Below are 22,615 nucleotides of genomic sequence, written 5' to 3'. Positions count from 1 at the left end.
GCGTTGAGTGGATGTACGTTTCTTGAAAGGATATTTAAATATTTCATTAAAATTTGCCCTATGGATTTTCCAAACCATACATCAATACGACTAATTAGATGATATCTTACTCGTTAACAATAATGTTCTCAGCCGCTTTCTCAATCCGCAAAAATCTCCCCATGTCGTCGCTCATCACTGATGTGACCCACGGCCGGAGGATCGAACTCGGGTTCCCATCGATGTCAACCCGTCACGGTTTAACCCCTTAATCTTGTACAGGGAAATTGAGTTTTCACGTCCATACGGCGTACAGCCGTTGCAATACGGGCAAAATATGTATTTTGTTTATTTATTTGTGTTTCTCCCTATTGATGGGACATTGTTGGATGAACGTTGAGATTTATAAGAGGTACGGGGTGACCAGATAAGGTCTGAATTTGTCCGTGATAAGGTAGGGCACTCACAATAAGGGGGTTGACACAGCTATGTGGACGAACCGTCTTGTATTGCACCACGTGGGGGGGAGGAGGGAAAACCGAAGCATCCCGGGGACTTGGGGCCCTTGTCATCGTCGTCGTCATCATCGTCATCATCATTGTCATCATCATCGTCGTCATCGTCGTCGTCATCATCATCATCGTTGGCATCATCATCATCGTCGTCATCGTCGTCGTCGTCATCATCATCATCGTTGACATCATCGTCGTCGTCATCATCATCGTCGTCATCATCATCATCATCGTCGTCATCATCATCGTCGTCGTCATCATCATCATCATGGTCGTCATCATCATCATCGTCGTTGACATCGTCGTCGTCATCATCATCGTCATCATTATCATCATCATCGTCGTCATCAATATCATCGTCGTCATCATCATCATCATCGTCGTCATCATTATCATCGTTGTCATCATCGTCATCATCGTTGTCATCAGCAGCCGTGAAGCCGACTCGCTGTGGTGCCGAGGCTGAGCGTGGCCGCGCGCGCGCGCACGCGGGAGGCCCCGGGGGGGGTGTGAGTGGGAGGCGCCGAGACCGGTGAGACTCACGGGCGCGCCCGTCTCTGTCGACTCCGTCTTGTAGCCGCCGCCCATCTGAGCTGCGTACGGCTGCGGCGGGATGCAGGCGGGGGAACACACACACACGCACGCACACACACGCGCACACACGCGTGCACACACGCACACACACACACACGCGCACACACACACGCACACACACGCACACACACACACACGCGCACACACGAGCGCACGCATACACACACACATGCACACACGCGCACACACACGCGCACACACACGCACACACACGTACACACACGCGCACACACACGCGCACACACACACACGCGCACACACACACACACACGCACGTACACACACACACTCGTTATACACGGCGAGTAAGCGGCTACGTCCACACACACACCAACAAAGATCCCCCGTATAGCCTGTAACAGACTGTTGGGGCAAGTGCTGTCAGCGAGTAGCACCATGTGAAGGCCGGCACGGCACACGAGGGGGTGGGTGGGTGGGTGGGCAACACCACGCCCGGCCGCCTTTGCCTCCCCAGTGGTGATGTTTTACAGTTCACCACCAGGTACTCATTTGAGGCCGAGTCGACCTAGGGGGAGGCCCAGGACCGGCGACCCGGGGATCGAACTCGGGTCGCCGGATTGGTAGCGGGGTGCGCTAACCGCTATGCTAACGCTACGCTAACACGCACGGCAGCCCCAACCACGATAAATCAACTCCACGTTCAACTTCCTATTCTAGTAGAAGGGGGGGGGGTTGCTACAAGCAGCTGACAAGATGTTTTGTGAATGAGTTACATCACGGTCACCGAAGCGCCAGTCAAAGGCACCAACTGATTGACGTGAATTCGGTGCGTCGGCCAAGAGGGCCTCACTGAGAGTCTCGAGATGATTTTCAGGAGGTGTCCTGCATCGAAATGTTTGGCCAATTCCCTCGACGGATGGTCGGCGTGTGGGAGGCGAGCGGAGCACGTGGAGGGGAACACCTCCGCACACGTGGAAGTGGATCGCACTAAACGGGCTGCACAGATGGGTTCAGCACTCACATTTCGTACATCTCGATATGGGGATTCATCCCAAGCAACAATAATTATTCCTATTGCACGGAGAGAGAGAGAGCGAGGGAGGGACACGGGGAGAGAAAGAGAGTGAGATACACGGAACGCTTCACGAATTTGCGTGTCATCCTTGCGCAGGGGCCATGCTGATTTTGTCTGTATCGTTCCAATTTTAGAACATGTACTGCCAGAGAGAGACACGGAGGGAGAGAGCGAGAGACAAGGAGAGAGCGAGTGAGAGACACGGAGAGTGAGAGACAAGGAGAGAGCGAGTGAGAGACAAGGAGAGAGCGAGTGAGAGACACAGAGAGGGAGAGACAAGGAGAGAGCGAGTGAGAGACACGGAGAGTGAGAGACAAGGAGAGAGCGAGTGAGAGACAAGGAGAGAGCGAGTGAGAGACACGGAGAGTGAGAGACAAGGAGAGAGCGAGTGAGAGACAAGGAGAGAGCGAGTGAGAGACACAGAGAGGGAGAGACAAGGAGAGAGCGAGTGAGAGACAAGGAGAGAGCGAGTGAGAGACACGGAGAGTGAGAGACAAGGAGAGAGCGAGTGAGAGACAAGGAGAGAGCGAGTGAGAGACACAGAGAGGGAGAGACAAGGAGAGAGCGAGTGAGAGACAAGGAGAGTGAGAGACAAGGAGAGTGCGAGTGAGAGACACGGAGAGTGAGAGACAAGGAGAGAGCGAGTGAGAGACAAGGAGAGAGCGAGTGAGAGACACAGAGAGTGAGAGACACGGAGTGAGCGAGTAGGAGACACGGAGAGAGCGAGTGAGAGACAAGGAGAGAGCAAGTGAGAGACACAGAGAGTGAGAGACAAGGAGAGAGCGAGTAGGAGACACGGAGAGTGAGAGACAAGGAGAGAGCGAGGAGACACGGAGAGAGCGAGTGAGAGACACAGAGAGAGCGAGTGAGAGACACAGAGAGGGAGAGACAAGGAGAGAGCGAGTGAGAGACAAGGAGAGAGCGAGTAGGAGACACGGAGAGAGCGAGTGAGAGACACAGAGAGGGAGAGACAAGGAGAGAGCGAGTGAGAGACAAGGAGAGAGCGAGTAGGAGACACGGAGAGAGCGAGTGAGAGACACAGAGAGGGAGAGACAAGGAGAGAGCGAGTGAGAGACAAGGAGAGAGCGAGTGAGAGACACAGAGAGGGAGAGACAAGGAGAGAGCGAGTGAGAGACAAGGAGAGAGCGAGTGAGAGACACGGAGAGAGCGAGTGAGAGACACAGAGAGGGAGAGACAAGGAGAGAGCGAGTAGGAGACACGGAGAGAGCGAGTGAGAGACACAGAGAGGGAGAGACAAGGAGAGAGCGAGTGAGAGACAAGGAGAGAGCGAGTGAGAGACACGGAGAGAGCGAGTGAGAGACACAGAGAGGGAGAGACAAGGAGAGAGCGAGTGAGAGACAAGGAGAGAGCGAGTGAGAGACAAGGAGAGAGCAAGTGAGAGACACAGAGAGTGAGAGACAAGGAGAGAGCGAGTAGGAGACACGGAGAGTGAGAGACAAGGAGAGAGCGAGGAGACACGGAGAGAGCGAGTGAGAGACACAGAGAGAGCGAGTGAGAGACACAGAGAGGGAGAGACAAGGAGAGAGCGAGTGAGAGACAAGGAGAGAGCGAGTAGGAGACACGGAGAGAGCGAGTGAGAGACACAGAGAGGGAGAGACAAGGAGAGAGCGAGTGAGAGACAAGGAGAGAGCGAGTAGGAGACACGGAGAGAGCGAGTGAGAGACACAGAGAGGGAGAGACAAGGAGAGAGCGAGTGAGAGACAAGGAGAGAGCGAGTGAGAGACACAGAGAGGGAGAGACAAGGAGAGAGCGAGTGAGAGACAAGGAGAGAGCGAGTGAGAGACACGGAGAGAGCGAGTGAGAGACACAGAGAGGGAGAGACAAGGAGAGAGCGAGTAGGAGACACGGAGAGAGCGAGTGAGAGACACAGAGAGGGAGAGACAAGGAGAGAGCGAGTGAGAGACAAGGAGAGAGCGAGTGAGAGACACGGAGAGAGCGAGTGAGAGACACAGAGAGGGAGAGACAAGGAGAGAGCGAGTGAGAGACAAGGAGAGAGCGAGTGAGAGACACGGAGAGAGCGAGTGAGAGACACAGAGAGGGAGAGACAAGGAGAGAGCGAGTGAGAGACAAGGAGAGAGCGAGTGAGAGACACGGAGAGAGCGAGTGAGAGACACAGAGAGGGAGAGACAAGGAGAGAGCGAGTGAGAGACAAGGAGAGAGCGAGGAGACACGGAGAGAGCGAGTGAGAGACACAGAGAGTGAGAGACAAGGAGAGAGCGAGTAGGAGACACGGAGAGAGCGAGTGAGAGACACAGAGAGTGAGAGACAAGGAGAGAGCGAGTGAGAGACACAGAGAGTGAGAGACAAGGAGAGAGCGAGTAGGAGACACGGAGAGAGCGAGTGAGAGACACAGAGAGGGAGAGACAAGGAGAGAGCGAGTGAGAGACACAGAGAGTGAGAGACAAGGAGAGAGCGAGTAGGAGACACGGAGAGAGCGAGTGAGAGACAAGGAGAGAGCGAGTGAGAGACACGGAGAGAGCGAGTGAGAGACACAGAGAGGGAGAGACAAGGAGAGAGCGAGTGAGAGACACAGAGAGTGAGAGACAAGGAGAGAGCGAGTAGGAGACACGGAGAGAGCGAGTGAGAGACAAGGAGAGAGCGAGTAGGAGACACGGAGAGAGCGAGTGAGAGACACAGAGAGGGAGAGACAAGGAGAGAGCGAGTGAGAGACACGGAGAGTGAGAGACAAGGAGAGAGCGAGTGAGAGACAAGGAGAGAGCGAGTGAGAGACACGGAGAGTGAGAGACAAGGAGAGAGCGAGTGAGAGACAAGGAGAGAGCGAGTGAGAGACACAGAGAGGGAGAGACAAGGAGAGAGCGAGTGAGAGACAAGGAGAGAGCGAGTGAGAGACACGGAGAGTGAGAGACAAGGAGAGAGCGAGTGAGAGACAAGGAGAGAGCGAGTGAGAGACACAGAGAGGGAGAGACAAGGAGAGAGCGAGTGAGAGACAAGGAGAGAGCGAGTGAGAGACACAGAGAGTGAGAGACACGGAGAGAGCGAGTGAGAGACAAGGAGAGAGCGAGTGAGAGACACAGAGAGGGAGAGACAAGGAGAGAGCGAGTGAGAGACACAGAGAGTGAGAGACAAGGAGAGAGCGAGTAGGAGACACGGAGAGAGCGAGTGAGAGACACAGAGAGGGAGAGACAAGGAGAGAGCGAGTGAGAGACACGTACCCCAACGGACTCCGGGTACGAAGGAACGGGAATCACCGGCCGCCTTCCGTTCTCGGGCTGAGACGACAGCGAGACAAAGAGAGAGTGGCAGCGTGAGTGACGCGGCACCACCAACATCGCACGTGCTTCCCGGCGCCAGCGCACACGACCGCCAAACCGAGGGGCGTTACGCATTTTCCGCGATTTACCAAATCTCTTGCGACGCTCGCGAGCGCCCAACGTGACCCCAACTGCGGCACCGCGTGCGCGCCTGATCGAGGCGGGGGAGGGGGGGTGGTGAGGGTTGTCAAAGCGGTGGCTCTGCGCGTCCGCCCCTAAAGGAAATTTTGACGGCAAGCCGAGTAACAATAGCCTATGTAATATGAATAACAATAGCCTGTGTAATGTGAGTAACAATAGCCTGTGTAATGTGAGTAACAATAGCCTGTGTAATGTGAGTAACAATAGCCTGTGTAATGTGAGTAACAATAGCCTGTGTAATGTGAGTAACAATAGCCTGTGTAATGTGAGTAACAATAGCCTGTGTAATGTGAGTAACAATAGCCTGTGTAATATGAGTAACAATAGCCTGTGTAATATGAGTAACAATAGCCTGTGTAATGTGAGTAACAATAGCCTGTGTAATGTGAGTAACAATAGCCTGTGTAATGTGAGTAACAATAGCCTGTGTAATATGAGTAACAATAGCCTGTGTAATATGAGTAACAATAGCCTGTGTAATGTGAGTAACAATAGCCTGTGTAATGTGAGTAACAATAGCCGATTTTATATGAGTAACAATAGCATGTGTAATGTGAGTAACAATAGCCGATTTTATATGAGTAACAATAGCCTGTGTAATGTGAGTAACAATAGCCGATTTTATATGAGTAACAATAGCATGTGTAATGTGAGTAACAATAGCCTATGTAATGTGAGTAACAATAGCCTGTGTAATGTGAGTAACAATAGCCGATTTTATATGAGTAACAATAGCCTGTATAATGTGAGTAACAATAGCCTGTGTAATATGAGTAACAATAGCCTGTGTAATGTGAGTAACAATAGCCTGTGTAATGTGAGTAACAATAGCCTGTGTAATGTGAGTAACAATAGCCTGTGTAATGTGAGTAACAATAGCCTGTGTAATATGAGTAACAATAGCCTGTGTAATGTGAGTAACAATAGCCTGTGTAATGTAAGTAACAATAGCCTGTGTAATGTGAGTAACAATAGCCTATTTAATATGAGTAACAATAGCCTGTGTAATGTGAGTAACAATAGCCTGTGTAATATGAGTAACAATAGCCTATGTAATGAGTAACAATATCCTATGTAATATTCATAATAATAGCCTATGTAATGAGTAACAATATCCTATGTAATATTCATAACAATAGCCTATGTAATGAGTAACAATATCCTATGTAATATTCATAACAATAGCCTATGTAATATTCATAACAATAGCCTATGTACTATTCATAACAATAGCCTATGTAATGAGTAACAATATCCTATGTAATATTCATAACAATAGCCTACGTAATATGAGTAACAATAGCCTGGCTCTGAAAAAGGGCCATTGACCGAAACGTTATCCGAGCACATCTGCGCTTGTGGTGCAGCGCCGCTTGCGTGCGGGTGCCGTGCGAACGAGAAGCAGCACGCGGAGTCAGCGCGTGGTCGCTCCTTATCAACCTGCGGCTTCCACTCCTCCCTTCACGCAAGTCCCGGCTCGATAACCCTCCCTAGCCTGTCGTCGTCGTCATTATCATCGTCATCCGGCTACTCCCTGCTCCCAGCTACGACCAGGGCTACCTCTACCACTACCGCTACCACTACCCCAAACATCATTACCCCTACCACTACCCCAAACATCACTACCCCTACCACTACCCCATACCCCTTTCACTACCCCTATCACTACCCCTACTACTACCCCAAACATCACTACCCCTACCACTACCCCATACCCCTACCACTATCGCTACCCCTACCACTACCCCAAACATCACTACCCCTACCACTACCCCATACTCCTTTCACTACCCCTATCACTACCCCGACTACTACCCCAAACATCACTACCCCTACCACTACCCCATACCCCTTTCACTACCCCTATCACTACCCCTACTACTACCCCAAACATCACTACCCCTACCACTACCCCATACCCCTACCACTATCGCTACCCCTACCACTACCCCAAACATCACTACCACTACCCCAAACATCACTACCCCTACCACTACCCCATACTCCTTTCACTACCCCTATCACTACCCCGACTACTACCCCAAACATCACTACCCCTACCACTACCCTAAACCCCTTTCACTGCCCCTATCACTACCCCTACTACTACCCCAAACATCACTACCCCTACCACTACCCCATACTCCTTTCACTATCGCTATCCCTATCGCTACCCCTATCACGATCCCAACCCCTATCCCAACCACTGTCACTACCCCAAGCCCTCCTTAACCCCTCCCGCCTGTCCTGTCACCATAACTACACCACCAACACTTTTAATAACCCCACCGTCTACTCTTTAGTATCTCAGCCACGATCATCTTGTGTACAATTGCATTGTAAATCTGTATATAGTAATTCTGTATATAGTAAATCTACATGTAGTATATCTATATATAGTAATTCTGTTTATAGTACATCTATATATGGTAAATCTCCATGTAGTACATCTATATGTAGCAGATCTCTATACAGTAAATCTACATAGTAAATCTATATATAGTAAACATATATAGTAAATCTATATATAGTAAATATGTACAATAAATCTACATCTAGTCAATCTAGATGAGATAAGGGACGAGCGGAGAGGCAGTGTCCACCTGGCTGGGGACGGGTGGCCGACCGGGACGGCGAGCATTCGCCTTGCCCCCACGCGCCGGTTTCACCTGCTCACGCGCACGCCACGGACACGCGCCGACACCACGCCGTTAGCCACCGCCACCCCGCCAATGCCGTTAGCCGGCACCACCACCACGCCGTTAGCCACCAACACCACGCCAATGTCGTTAGCCAGCACCACCACATCACGCCGTTAGCCGCCAATCGTGCTGGACTTAGCAAATCGTCGCAAATCGTCACAGATGAGCGGCAATATGACCAGCGAGGGTGAGATGCGTTAGGAGTAACTTCAACGGAAAGCGAGCCGATCCCCACAACATCACCCGTACGCGTTTACGATCGATCGTTCACGGCCTTTGACCCCCACAGCCGAATCGGGGACCTGTTTCCGCGACCGCAAGAAAACGCCGCTTTGCCTGGGGGGGCGGCGCGTGCCAAAAGCAAGCGGCCAAAGCACGCGGACGACGCGGCGAAGATCGTCTTGGTGCGGCCGCGGTGGAGAGCATGCCCAGTCGTAACCCCCCAGACGCAGGGACGTTGCTTTCCCAGCCACGGGGCATTTGTTCCATCCGTGCCGTCGAGGGACTCACAATCATCTTCTTGGTTCTTTCGGTAAAGTCACGTAGAAGGGAAGTAATAAAATAATAAAAAATAAAACATAATAAAATAATTCTCACGACGTTTCAGGTGAAGACCAGGTCTCTTGGGGAGACAGCTTGCGTTGTGGCCGTAACGTCGTGAGAATTATTTTATTATGTTTGATATTTTTATTCTTTTATTGCTTCCCTTCTACGTGACGACTTTACCGAAAGAACCAAGAAGATGAATCCCTGCAGTCACTAAAGCTTTACATCGGGACCCACAATCGTGAATATTCCGTAGAGCGTGAGATTTGAAAGAGCCGCGCTCCCGGTGTGAGCTCTCACGCCGCTCGCCCGTCGACCGCGCGGTTCTAACTCGGTCCCGGCCGACGTACCGACCCGGCGTCTTAACCGGCTCGCCGCTAACCCTAAGCAGGAGGAGTGGGTGGGGTGTGTGTGGGAGTTACTAATAATGATGATGATGCTATTTTTCGATTTAAAGCTTTCGTGACTGCAGGGATTCATCTTCTTGGTTCTTTCGGTAAAGTCACGTAAAATGGAAATAATAAAATAATGCAAATAATACAAATCAAACATAATAAAATAATTATGTTTTATTATTTTTATTTTATTATTTCCATTTTACGTGACTTTACCGAAAGAACCAAGAAGATGATGCTATTATTGGTTCTTTCGGAAAAGTCACGTAGAAGGGTAATAATAAAATAATAATAAAGCACAGCAAGAAAATGTTCTTGCTGTGGTTTTCACACCTGATGATGATGATGATTGCTTGTGTTGTGATCGAAACGTCGTGAGAATTGTATTGTTTTATATTTGCATTATTTTATTGTGTCCCTTCTACGTGCCTTTACCGAAAGAACCAAGAATATGAATCCATACAGTCAAAAAAGCTTTAAATCGAAATTTAATGATGATGATGATGTTTGCCTGGCAGGGAACAAAATGGTTTGTTCCCCTTGGGGAGAAACCATTTGGGGTGGGGGGGGGGGGGAGAGAAACTTCGTGGGGGGGTGGTGGGGATCTGGTCTGTGCTGCCTCTGCAGGTCTCGGCCAGGCCGAAAGCAGGGCCCGGCCCGGCATCTCTAGCGAGGATCGCCGCTCTCTCTCTCTCACCTCCACCTTGGGCTCTTCGGTGAGTTGAAGCTGCGGCACAAAAACCGAGAGACGTCGGCAGAGGTTAGAAGGGAACCGGGCGTGCAAGAATTACACGGTTTGTTTATTTTTTTGCACGATACGTGCGCTTGCAATCTCTACCACGTGCGTCTCTTCGTGTCTCTGATATTGTCCATAGTTTGGGCTGCGTGGCCGAAATCACAGTACCGTGGCTTGACTTTAAGGTTTCGCTCTGGATCTCTATTGGCCTCTGTGCATCTCTATGGGAATCTATGTATCTATAGATGAGTATCTATGTATCTCTATGGGTCTCTGTGTTTGACCATACGAGGTCTATGTGTGCCTCTGTGGCTTCTACTCAATGGGTCCAGAGTTGGTGTTGTATGGCCACAACCACACTCCTGTAACTTGCTTTTAATGTAACATCTTTGGGTCTCCAAGCATCTCTACGTATTACGACGGCTCTTTATGCATCTCCGCGAGTCTCTGTGGCTGTGTAATCATTCAACAACGGGCGGCACCCTCAAATCGGTACGCCTTCATTCGAGCGCATCTGTCGGATGCCGCGCATTGCAGAAGAGCGCTGCGTCAGGCAGACGCACGGGGGAGATCACGTACCTTGGCAGCGCCGTTTTCTGAAACACAAAGAGACGCAGAGAGACTTGTGTCAGACTAACACGAGACGAAGAATTGGCGCGGTTGGCTACGCACGGCGCGAAAGACGTTCAACACATGTACATACACCGCACCTGTGATTAGCACGGCTGGTTAGGTATTGTGCAGAATAAGTTAATTCTAGATTTGAAGCTTTCGTGACTGCAAGGATTCATATTCTTAGGTTTTTTCGGTAAAGTCACGTAGGTAAGAGTAGAAAATTAATAAAAGTAAAGTAAAATATTTTACTTTTATTAATTTTAATAAAAGTAAAATATGAAAAAGTCACGTAGGTAAAAAAATAAAATTAATCAAAGTAAAATAAATATTTTACTTTTATTAATTTTAATAAAAGTAAAGTAAAATATTTTACTTTTATTAATTTTAATTTTTTACCTACGTGACTTTACCGAAAAAACCTAAGAACAGAATAAGTTAAACATTCAAACATACACCGCACCTCCGATTAGCACGGTTGGCTACGTACGGCGCGAAAGAGGTTCGACACACGCACGTTTATATTGCAGATCCAGCAGATGTCACGCGCTATCAGCCTCGATGGCCGTGCACACCGATTGGCTTGTACACGACTCTGACCGATCGCTTACACCGCAGTTACCATTGCGTCCGATGTTCCCATTTCCTTTCATTTTTGTAATTGCCTGGGCCACTTTAACCGTTTGCAGCCAACGCTGTTGTTGGCGCGGAGAAATGTCCTCGATCCCGCTCGAAACTCATCGAAAAGGCGCAGTAAAATGCCGATGCGATGTTCCCAGGAACTGATCTGCAGACCCTGGCGGAAGCGCTACGGGAGTCGCATCGTAATTGTCTGCGTGCTAACGCTAGCCCGATCAGCGGGATAAGGAGCGTGTATGCCAACCCGTGGTGTCACTGAGGTTCGCGGCTGGCTGCGATGATAAGTATTTAACGAGCGGTGACCCATGCTGCCTTGGAAGGCATCTCGCTGGGAGACCAAGATCAAGGATCAAGGATCTTGATCTCGGTGAGCGAGACAAAGCTACACCCTCTACAGTAAAATAACATCGGGTTACCTTACTTAACAATTCCAAAACTAGTTTGCTATATATAACAAACAAACGAACAAAAATCTAACATGTAATTTTACATGAATGTCATTATTTAGTCGGGGGGAAAACCACATCAGGGGAAAGCCACATCAGAAAATATTTCGAGTAAAATATTTAAATGTCAGTGGACCGCATCACTAGTAAAAGTGATGTGGTCCACACGTGCATGGCTAAAAAAAACACATGGTGTGGTAACTGGTTACTGGCCCTACCAGGCCAAATGGTGAAAAAAATAACCCACAACTTAACCAAATTGGGATTACGCAACTCAACATCGCTCCGCAAACTTGTCAGGACCCCTCCTCCAAACCCCCCCCCCCCGACCCAGAGTCTTGAGACTCAGTGAGGCCTTCCCTGGGTCGGACAAAGCGGAATTTTGACATCAAGCGAGTGCCTCTGCTGGCACCATAGCCGCACAACGTGTGACGGTGGCCTGTCACCGCCTCCTGTGAAATGGCAGAACCCACATCGGTGACGGGAGAGAGCGGGGGTGGGGGGGCGGGTTAGGGGTCGGTGGGTGCAGTTACCGTCGCCGCAGATGGGGCAGCACTCCCCCTCGGGGATGACGGGGTTAGCACAGTCCATCAGGTCCTCGCAGATGAGGTCATCGCACAAGATGTTGCCATTGTCGCAGACGCAGAGGGTGCACGGTTCGGACTTCCACACGTCCTTGTTGTCGTGCAGCTGCCCGATCTCGTCCTCACAGCTCCCGACTGCTCGCGCCGTGACGCACAACGGGAGAGGAGAGCGGAGCGTCACACAATGTCACGGTCACAACACCACTACCACGAGACCCCGGGGAGTCACACAACGCCACGGTCACAACACCACTACCACGAGACCCCGGAGATCACAGCAGCCCACGGTCACACCACCACTACCACGATATCCCGGGAGGTCACACAACGCCACGGTCACACCACCACCACGAGACCCTGGGAGGTCACACTACTCCACCGTCACACCACCACCACGGGACCCCGGAAATCACAGAACCCCACGGTCACACCACTACCACAAGATCCCGGGAGGGGTCACACAACGCCACGGTCACACCACCCCCACGGGACCCCGGAGGTCACAGCAGCCCACGGTCACACCACCACCACCACCACCACGAGACCGCGGGAGGTCACACTACACCACGGTAACACCACCACCACGAGACCCCGGGGATCACAACCCCACGGTCACACCACGAGACCCAAAGACCACACACGAGATTAAGATGTTGACGAGGCCTTGCACCAGTGGTGTAGCTATGAAGGGAGTGGCAGGCGCTGCAAGTCCACAAGAGGAGCCCACAGGCCCGGATAGACCCAGGCACCGGGCCCCTTCGAGTGGGGCACCACTGGACAGGGTGGTTGGCACTTCAATGCTTGCACCAGGGCCTGTGCCAACCGCGCTGCGCCACTGTCACGGGCTCACACGGAGATCCATGGACTGATACAGAGATCCTGAGACTCACACAGAGATCCATAGACTGATGCAGAGATCCTGAGACTCACACGGAGATCCATAGACTGATGCAGAGATCCTGAGACTCACACGGAGATCCATAGACTGATGCAGAGATCTGAGACTCACACAGAGATCCATAGACTGATGCAGAGATCCTGAGACTCACACAGAGATCCATAGACTGATGCAGAGATCCTGAGACTCACACGGAGATCCATAGACTGATGCAGAGATCCTGAGACTCACACAGAGATCCATAGACTGATGCAGAGATCCTGAGACTCACACGGAGATCCATGGACAGATGCAGAGATCCTGAGACTCACACAGAGATCCCTAGCTGCATAGATGATTAAACTGGGTTTGTCAACTAATGTAGCGGGAGCGGGTCGAGAGTTTCAGATTGGTCACCAGTGATTCGTATACAGGGTGCTTCAACATTTATTTAACACTTCTGAGAATTTGCAACAACAACACGAGAAAAGCGGCTCCGAGCTCTGGAGACCACCTGGAGAAGATTCCAGGCCACGCGTTGACAACGCTGGCGAACAAGTGGGAGACTCTTTGACTTTTTGAAGCTATTAACATCACATTTGTTATCATGTTAGAGTGCATTATCCGTTGTTTTCCCATTAAAAACGAGAGTCCCATTAGAAGTGTTAAAACTAAACATTTACGCACACCTGTATTTACGCAGCGGCCCACGGACTTACGAAGCGTCTCACGGATCAGTTTGGGCTAGCTACCGAGAAGAGTGCAGGCGGTGCAACTGCACCGGAGCGGCCCAGCTGCCGGGCTTTGAAGCGAGCGTTGGGGGAGGGATATTCAAAGAGTGTGCGGAGGCCGATGCCACCGCTGCTCGAAGGCACAAACCACCCAGCCACCCACCACGGCCACAGCCGGTCGCGCCTGGCGCCTGCAAGCTGCTAATCTCGGACCAAGAGCTGTGACCGTGATTACTCTTGAGGGTCTTGTTGCTCAAGACGCGTCGGATCTCGAAACGCCGTGCGAATGACGATGTTGAGGTCACGCATCGAGGGTTAGCGAGCACGGTTTGTGCTACGTGCGGTGCGCGAGAAGTTCAACTGTACGTACGGAGCGAATGCGTAATTTTGTTTTTAAGAGGCACAGAGGGCAAGAGGGAGGGGGTCGAAGGTCAAGATAATAACTTGAGAGCTGTACCTAAGCACGTTGCTGCTGCGGTTGCAAAGATTTGACTCGCGAATCAAAAAAGGTTGTGAGTTGAAATCCTGGTTCGGGAAGGGAGGGTGGAGGGGTGGGGGAGGTGCTGACTCAATCCATCATCGCACTGGAGTTGATGAAAATGAGAAGGCCAAAGTTAGTGAGACGTTAGCAACCGTCAGGATGGATGACGCTTTACTCGGGAGAGTTCCTACACCGTTTCAGGAGGGGAGGGGGGCCCTGTAGGAGTTTGCGGATTCCTCAAGGATGAAGAAAGATGCCGGTTATGAATTAAGTGGAGAAACGTCGCCTTTGGTGACTTTGCTTCGGAGAAACAACAAACATCACTGAGGGTCTCGTGAATCTCTTTTCTACAATGGGGCACACATTTAAAGCTCGTTGATGTTTGACAACAGTAATACTAGTAACAGTAAAGCGTTCAATTTAACGCGTAGGCTTTCGCGGCCAATAGTCATAATATAGTCTGGGGGTTACATCGCGTGAATATTAATGTGTCTTCTTGGTTCTTTCGGTAAAGTCACGTAGAAGGGAAGTAATACAATAATATTATTTTATTATGTTTTATTTTTATTATTTTATTACTTCCCTTCTACGTGACTTTACCGAAAGAACCAGGCAGATGAATCCCTGCAGTCACGAAAGCTTTAAATCGAAATTTATTAATGTGTCGTTAAACCCGCCACCACCCGACACAGCCTAACTAGAACAGGTTTGTCACGTGAGCAAAACGTGGCCAATTCGTCACTAGTACATCGCCACCGCCGTGTTGCAGAGTAAACCCACAACATTCACGCTCAGACTACCGAGACGTTTCGCTGGTGATTACAGCAGCAACTAGCATCATCAGGCGACGGTCAGAGTTGTGAAGACTTCCATGGTGACGTCATCACTTCCATGGTGACGTCATCGCTGTGAGCCTATCAGGTGCGATGAGCAGAGAGGGGTTAACGTAGTCTATATAAGTTACAGTGGATCACGTCAATCTGGGAATATCCCGTACCCTATTATTAATTGGGTCATTCACAGTTAACCTGCATACACAATGTTTGCCGTCTTTTCTTGGATTTTCTGTTTGCACTTAAGTCACATATTCACTTTAAGATGTTTTCTTGTTCATGATTTTTGTTTGTTGCGGTTGCACCCGATTCAAGAGCCGAATGGCTCACAGGGCTACACCTAATAAATTAACTTGAACTATGTCATGTCACCAACTCCACCCCGACTGGCTGGCATAGGGCGCAATACAAATGTGTTTGATGATACTGACGACATCGATGCTGCTGAGGATGATGATGCTGAGGATGATGATTCTGAGGATGATGGTAGTGGTGACGTCACACATTACCATACCTGTCAACCCCTGATCAGTGCCCTACCTTATCACAGACAAATTCAGACCTTATTGGTCACCTCGTGCACCTAACAAAATCTCAACGTTCATCCTACAAAGTCCCATCACGAGGGATGAAACACGAACAAATAGACAAAACACATTTTTGTTGCCGGTATTGCAACGGCTGTACGCCGTATGGACCTGAAAACTCAATTTCCCTGCACAAGAATACGGGGTTAAACCGTGATGGGTTGACAGCGATGGGTTTTTGTTTTCCACGACGATAACGGCAATGATGACGACGACAGTGGGTGATCGAAGAGACGGGAGCGATGAAGACGATGACCATGAACCAATCATTGAAAACTAATAACGTTTTCAATTATTTCTGCAAAGCAAAGCCTCGGACGCGTTGTTGGAGGGTTCACCGGCCACGAATTCTCATCGCTCGATTGCTCGAAGCGCAAGCCCAATGACCGGGGGAGCGCTCTCACGAATATCGCCCCCGTCCATGCACAGCGCACCAATGGTACCACCAGCAAGGCCACGTTACCTGGCTCTACCCCTCCACCCCTAACCCTGAGCTGGCACGTATGTACGTTGAACTTCTTTCGCACCCTACGTAGCCAGCCACGCTAATCGAATTCGATGTTCGGGGCGGGGGGGGTGTACAACAAACTAAACGCACAAAAATCAGTTCTGAAGAAATTTGTTTGTCAATCGAGATGACGATTTAAAATCGCGCAGCTCCCAGTAGCTTCCGAATGTCGTTAGGAAGAGCGTTCCAGACGGCCACGGAAACGCAACCTGAATGTGGCGCGCGGTGCAGTGACCCGACTTTGTTCGATGGCCAGCAGCCAAAAAGCGGCTGCACTTGAAAGTTGCGACGATTAGCACCTTCGATGAGCATGGTTGGCTACGTACGGTGCGAAGGAAAAATACAGACAGTGTTCGCAGAGGTCTCCCTGCAAATAAACGAGACTTCTGGTCCCGAATTGGGGCTCTCGGCTGGGCTTACATTAACGATGCCGTTCTGCATCGGATCAGAGACAATGATATCCCTGGGGGACCATAGATTAAATGAGCAACATTTGAAAATATAAATCAATGAAAACATAACTTCCAGCCGTTTGTCAATCCACTGCTGTAAGAAGGCCTTACCAAATGCCGTGTTGGTTATGGTGGTCTGGTTGACCATACTTCACCACGCTGGTCAGTGCGGCCTGGTGAAGCTGTGAGTAAGGGGGTGTGTTGGCCCTTAGTTGATGTATACAACTATAAAATATTTTTGGGTTTTTTACCCGGTAAGGCCCCACTGAGCTAAGTAGCTCTTATTTCAGAAGCGACCTGGCGATCACAAATGATAGCTCAACGAAGTCGCTTATCATCACGTGGTAAATTAATATTAGTAGCCAAATACTCTAAACGTGTGACGTTGATTCGAAGTGTAGCGGGGAAAACCCGCAGGGCTCAGAGAAAAATTCACGCGATCACAGCGAGAGAGAGAGACACCGCAAACTCCAAATATACAACAGCAGGCGTCAGGGTTAGGATCGAACCCACGACCTCCTGTATACCAGGCGAGGTAGTTAACATATCCTAGCCACCGTGATGATGATGAGAGAGAGAGACACCGCAAACTTCAAATATACAGCAGGCGTCAGGGTTGTGATCGAACCCACGACCTCCTGTATACCAGGCAAGGTAGTCAACATCTCCTGGCCACCGTGATGATGATGATGAGAGAGACACGCAAACTATAAATATACAGCAGGCATCAGGGTTGTGATCGAACCCACGACCTCCTGTATACCACGCGAGGTAGTTAACATCTCCTAGCCACCGTGATGATGAAAGAGAGAGAGAGACACGCAAACTCCAAATAGACAGCAGCAGGCGTCAGGGTTTGGGATCGAACCCACGCCCTCCTGCACACCAGGGTTGACTGACGTCAACCGTGGTCTGGAATTAAACTCGGGTGGCCGGGTTCGAAGCGCAGTGCGCTACACCACTCCGCCACCAACCCCTCGACCCCCGAAGACATCCGCGTCGCCTATCGCGGTGGGACCATCCATGTGGGGCGCGCCGATAATCGTGGTCCGCACGCGGTCAGCCAAAGACGACGGTCGGTAGTGAGGCAGGGAAAGGTTCTGGGACAATTGCCGGAAGTGAACCAGGGAAGCATCGGCGAGGAACATTCGGCACGACTGCCCCGAACTGCAGTTGGGGGGACCAATGAACAACACAACATTGTTGTTAACTTAGGGTAGAACACTCAATTGTGATAGGAGGATGATGATTTCGATTTAAAGCTTTCGTGACTGCAGGGATTCATCTTCTTGGTTCTTTCGGTAAAGTCACGTAGAATGGAAATAATAAAATAATAAAAATAAAACATAATGCAATAATTCTCACGACGTTTCGGCCACAACGCAAACAGGTCTGTCTCCCCGACAGACCTGTTCTTCACCTGAGGACGGCTGCTTGCGTTGTGGCCGAAACGTCGTGAGAATTGTATTTCATGATGTTTTATTATTTTATTATTTCCCTTCTACGTGACTTTACCGAAAGAACCAAGAAGATGAATCGTAGGCATATTGACACAGCAGTCAAACCCTCATCAGTGCCCCATCTTATCACAGACCAATTCAGACATTAATGGTCACCCCGTGCCCCTTATACATCTCAACGTTCATTCTACAAAGTCCCATCACAAGGGTGAAACACAAATAGACAAACAAACTATATTTTGTTGCCCGTACTGAAACGGCTGTACGCCGTATGGACCTCAAAACTCAATTTCCCTGTACAAGAATACGGGGTACACCGTGATGGGTTGACAGCGATGTCTTCAGAAGGGCAATTGTGTATCTGCAATAGCGCTGATCAGAGACACCCTCCACGTCACAACACCGCGGCTGAATTCCTCGGTTCAGAAGATAGCGCAAATCTCCATTATGATGACAGCCGCTTATCACATTGAACAACATTTAACAAACATTTTACAATTTCCCTGAACAAGAATACGGAGCAAACCGTACGGGTGGACACGGCATGCATTGACTTAAGCGCAGCAATTATTCCCCGCCGCAGACAGCCTACTGATTAGTCGTGTTGCGTTTCGTCATTCGCATCGCGATGAATCAAACGAGCAAAGATAATTAACTTTGATTTGAAGCTTTCGTGACTGCAGGAATCCATACTCTTTGGTTCTTTCGGTAAAGTCACGTAGGTAGAAAATAATAATGTTTTTTTTATTATTATATATCATTATGTATGTCTTTTTTCTTGTCGAGAAGACAGACTCTGTCTGTCGAGAAGACAGACTCTGTTCTCCACCTGAGGACGGCTGCTTGCGTTGTGGCCAAAACGTCGTGAGAATTATTTTATTATGTTTTATTTTTATTATTTTATTATTTCCCTTCTACGCGACTTTACCGAAAGAACCAAGAAGATGAATCCCTGCAGTCACGAAAGCAGCTTTAAATCGAAATTTATTTTTTCTTTGTTTTAATTCTTTTTCTACCTTCGTGACTTTACCGAAAGAACCAAAGCGTATAATTAACTTCATTGTTGATGCCGCCGCGGTGGAAAATTCGAGCGCATTCTATAATTGCGCTCATCCGAATCGTGACCTTCACTGGGAATTGAGGAGGAATCCGATGAGCTATGAAGCTTCTTCTGTTCACAGATGTCCAGTAGGGCCACCGGGGTCAGAGAATTACAGCAACACATTTAAATGGACCGACGTGAGCGCAAAGTGTACGGAGAAGTTGTGAAAGTCACACTAAACAAATTAATATATTGATATAAATACATAAAAAGCTAAAAGTGTATAAACTCGTGGTGTATAATTGATGCTTGCTTTTGGGTTATTCGTTCACGCAGAGCGGCGCTTGGCAAACCGAAATAACAACAAGTGTCGAATGTTTATGAATCGGTAACAAATACGCCTCGCGTGACACTCACGAGCCGATATCACGAATTATTATCGGCGTTCTGTCATTCCCAAATCGTTCATTAATTCATCGCACATTCAATCAAAATATGTTTTTGTTAAGAAGGGACCATTGTTATTCTTGGTTCTTTCGGTAAAGTCACGTAGAAGGGAAATAATAATATAATATAAATATAAAACAATAAAAATTATCACGACGTCATCAGGTGTAAAATCCACAGCAAGTCGAAACGTCGTGAGAATTTTTATTGTTTTATATTTATATTATTTTATTATTTCCCTTCTACGTGACTTTACCGAAAGAACCAAGAATATGAATCCCTGCAGTCACGAAAACTTTAAATACAAATTTAAGGGACCATTGCTTAAAAATAAATTAAATGTAACCCAGAGTGTCGAATGCGTTGATACGAAGTTCATCAGCGGCGCGAACGGTGCACGTCACATTTGACCGTGCCATCAAATCCAAATAACTTTTATTTTGAAATCTCGAAAGTTAAAACTATTTATGTTTTGCAGAGAGAACAAAAAAAAACGAATACTAATTCGCACCGTTGCCGTCATAACGAAGCGAGCGTGACGATTCTTCCAGCGTTCATCCCGAAGCGAAACTCAAAACTCCCAGTCTCAATGGGCTCCCTCCTCTTACCAGCACCACAATAAAATAAATAAACACGCGACTTGTGACAAACTACACCGGTGGGCGCATCCCAACCCGAGCGAAATCTCTCAACAGAAGAACACACGCGCACACGTGACATCTCCCAACACAAGAACACAAACACACACACGCATGACATCTCCCAACAGAACAACACACAGACACACACACGCATGACATCTCCCAACAGAAGAACACACAGACAAACACCCGTGACATCTCCCAAAAGAACAACACACAGACACACACACGCATGACATCTTTCAACAGAAGAACACACAGACACACACACGCATGACATCTTTCAACAGAAGAACACACAAACATAAGCGTGACATCTCCCAACAGAAGAACACACAGACACACACGCGCGCGCGACATCTCCCAACAGAAGCACACACACAGACACACACACGCATGACATCTCCCAACAGAAGAACACACAGACAAACACACGTGACATCTCCCAACAGAAGAACACATACACACACACGCATGACATATTTCAACAGAAGAACACACACACATAAGCATGACATCTCCCAACAGAAGAACACACAGACACACACGCGCGCGCGACATCTCCCAACAGAAGCACACACACACAGACACACACAGACACACTCGCGACATCTCCCAACAGAAACACACACACACACAGACACACACAGACACACACACACACAGGCACACACAGACACGCGCGCGCAAACCCATAAACAATGCAAAGTTTGACTCACGGGGTGCATCGTCTTGACATCTCACAGTGACGGCCAATAACGCTTGCACCGCCAGCAGCCAAAAGGTCCTCCGGATCATCATCGTGCTCAGGCGTGAGCGACACAACGGGGGGTCACAGACACGTAGCAGCAGCAGCAGCAGAGTTGCTCCTCAATATTTCACGTGCGCATTAAGGAGTCCCACGGGGAAGAGGGATTTGTTAACAACGGGTTCGCTCCTGACGCTGCTGCCGCCACCGAGAGGTGGTGATTGGGGTTCGGGACCGGGGGGGACTGCCTGGCACCGGTCGACGAGTCCCTCTTCGCAGACGCAGTGGCGCGCTGCTTCAATCGCTTACGACTTTAAGAAAGCCGCCCCCTTCGCCTTTATGGCGACGCTGCTCCGCCCCGAGCCTCTGAGTGGTGGACGAGGCGCGCTCCCGCCACGCCAATTTGTAATCCGAGCGGATGACACCCGCGGAGAGGGTGGTGGTGGTGGTGGCTCTCACTGCGGTGATGACCCCCCCTCCTCCCACGCCTATCCCACCAAAGGCAAAAATCCCACACCCCCCCCCCGTGTAGCCTCAACAGACTCTTGGGGCAAGTGCTGTTAGCGAGTGAAGGTGGCACACGAGGGGGTGGGTGGGCCAGTATCGCCACCAGGTACTCGTTTGAGGCTGAGTCGACCTAGGAGGAGAGCCCAGGGCCGGTTCAGATAATCGTCACTGCTGATGCTGGTGGCCGTGAGCAGGGAATCGAACTCGGGTGGTCGGGATCGTGGCGCAGCGCGCTAACCGCTGCACCACCACTCCCCCCCCCCACCACCCACACCACTGCTGCTGCTCTATGCACGCAGGTGCAGAGGCGGCGATGGGGTTGGTGGGTTGGTGGGTGGGTGGGTTGGTGGGTGGGTTGGTGGGTGGGTGGGTTGGTTGGTGGGTGGGTGGGTTGGTTGGTGGGTGGGTTGGTTGGTGGGTGGGTTAGTTGGTGGGGGGGTTGGTGGGTGGGTTGGTGGGTGGTTTGGTGGATGGGTTGGTTGGTGGGTGGGTGGGTTGGTTGGTGGGTGAGTTAGTTGGTGGGGGGGTTGGTGGGTTGGTGGGTGGGTTGGTTGGTGGGTGAGTTAGTTGGTGGGGGGTTTGGTGGGTTGGTGGGTTGGTGGGTGGTTTGGTGGATGGGTTGGTTGGTGGGTGGGTGGGTTGGTTGGTGGGTGAGTTAGTTGGTGGGGGGGTTGGTGGGTTGGTGGGTGGGTGGGTTAGTTGGTGGGTGAGTTAGTTGGTGGGGGGTTTGGTGGGTTGGTGGGTTGGTGGGTGGTTTGGTGGATGGGTTGGTTGGTGGGTGGGTGGGTTGGTTGGTGGGTGAGTTAGTTGGTGGGGGGGTTGGTGGGTTGGTGGGTGGGTGGGTTAGTTGGTGGGTGGGTTAGTTGGTGGGGGGGTTGGTGGGTGGGGGGTTTGGTGGGGGGGTTGGTTGGTGGGTGAGTTGGTGGGTGGGTGGGAGGATCGACACGTGGCCGAAGCAAACTCACGCGGGGGTGAGGGTGGTTCGCGATGCCCACCCCACCTCGCCACCGAGTATTTAGAAACAACCCCCAGAGACTTTGCGGGCGATTGTTTTTTACTTGAACATCGCTCTCTCGCGCTCTCTCT

General features: G+C 50.1%; 1 protein-coding gene and 1 non-coding gene across 2 annotated transcripts in view; both read right to left on the bottom strand.

Moving 5' to 3' along the window:
- LOC144951394 (uncharacterized) overlaps nt 1–21,319 on the bottom strand; it is a 67,857-nt gene extending 46,538 nt beyond the window's left edge. Inside the window, exons 1-7 of the mRNA XM_078881633.1 lie at nt 20,994–21,319; nt 12,165–12,350; nt 10,514–10,530; nt 9,896–9,925; nt 8,159–8,224; nt 5,316–5,372; nt 1,035–1,094 (exon numbers count right to left, since the gene is read on the bottom strand). Of these exons, the coding sequence (XP_078737759.1) occupies nt 1,035–1,094; nt 5,316–5,372; nt 8,159–8,224; nt 9,896–9,925; nt 10,514–10,530; nt 12,165–12,350; nt 20,994–21,075 (498 nt within the window). The 5' untranslated portion in view covers nt 21,076–21,319. The remainder of the gene's footprint in view (nt 1–1,034; nt 1,095–5,315; nt 5,373–8,158; nt 8,225–9,895; nt 9,926–10,513; nt 10,531–12,164; nt 12,351–20,993) is intronic.
- On the bottom strand, nt 2,173–2,278 carry LOC144951523 (U6 spliceosomal RNA). Its single transcript, XR_013640512.1, has one exon. It is a non-coding gene; the product is annotated as a U6 spliceosomal RNA (small nuclear RNA).
- Nucleotides 21,320–22,615: the final 1,296 nt, after the last annotated feature.

The sequence above is a fragment of the Lampetra fluviatilis genome, chromosome 62, assembly GCF_964198595.1.
Source record: "Lampetra fluviatilis chromosome 62, kcLamFluv1.1, whole genome shotgun sequence".
NCBI classification, from domain to species: domain Eukaryota; kingdom Metazoa; phylum Chordata; class Hyperoartia; order Petromyzontiformes; family Petromyzontidae; genus Lampetra; species Lampetra fluviatilis.
Note: the sequence above shows the minus strand (reverse complement) of the source record. Positions and strands in the feature narration are given on the sequence as shown.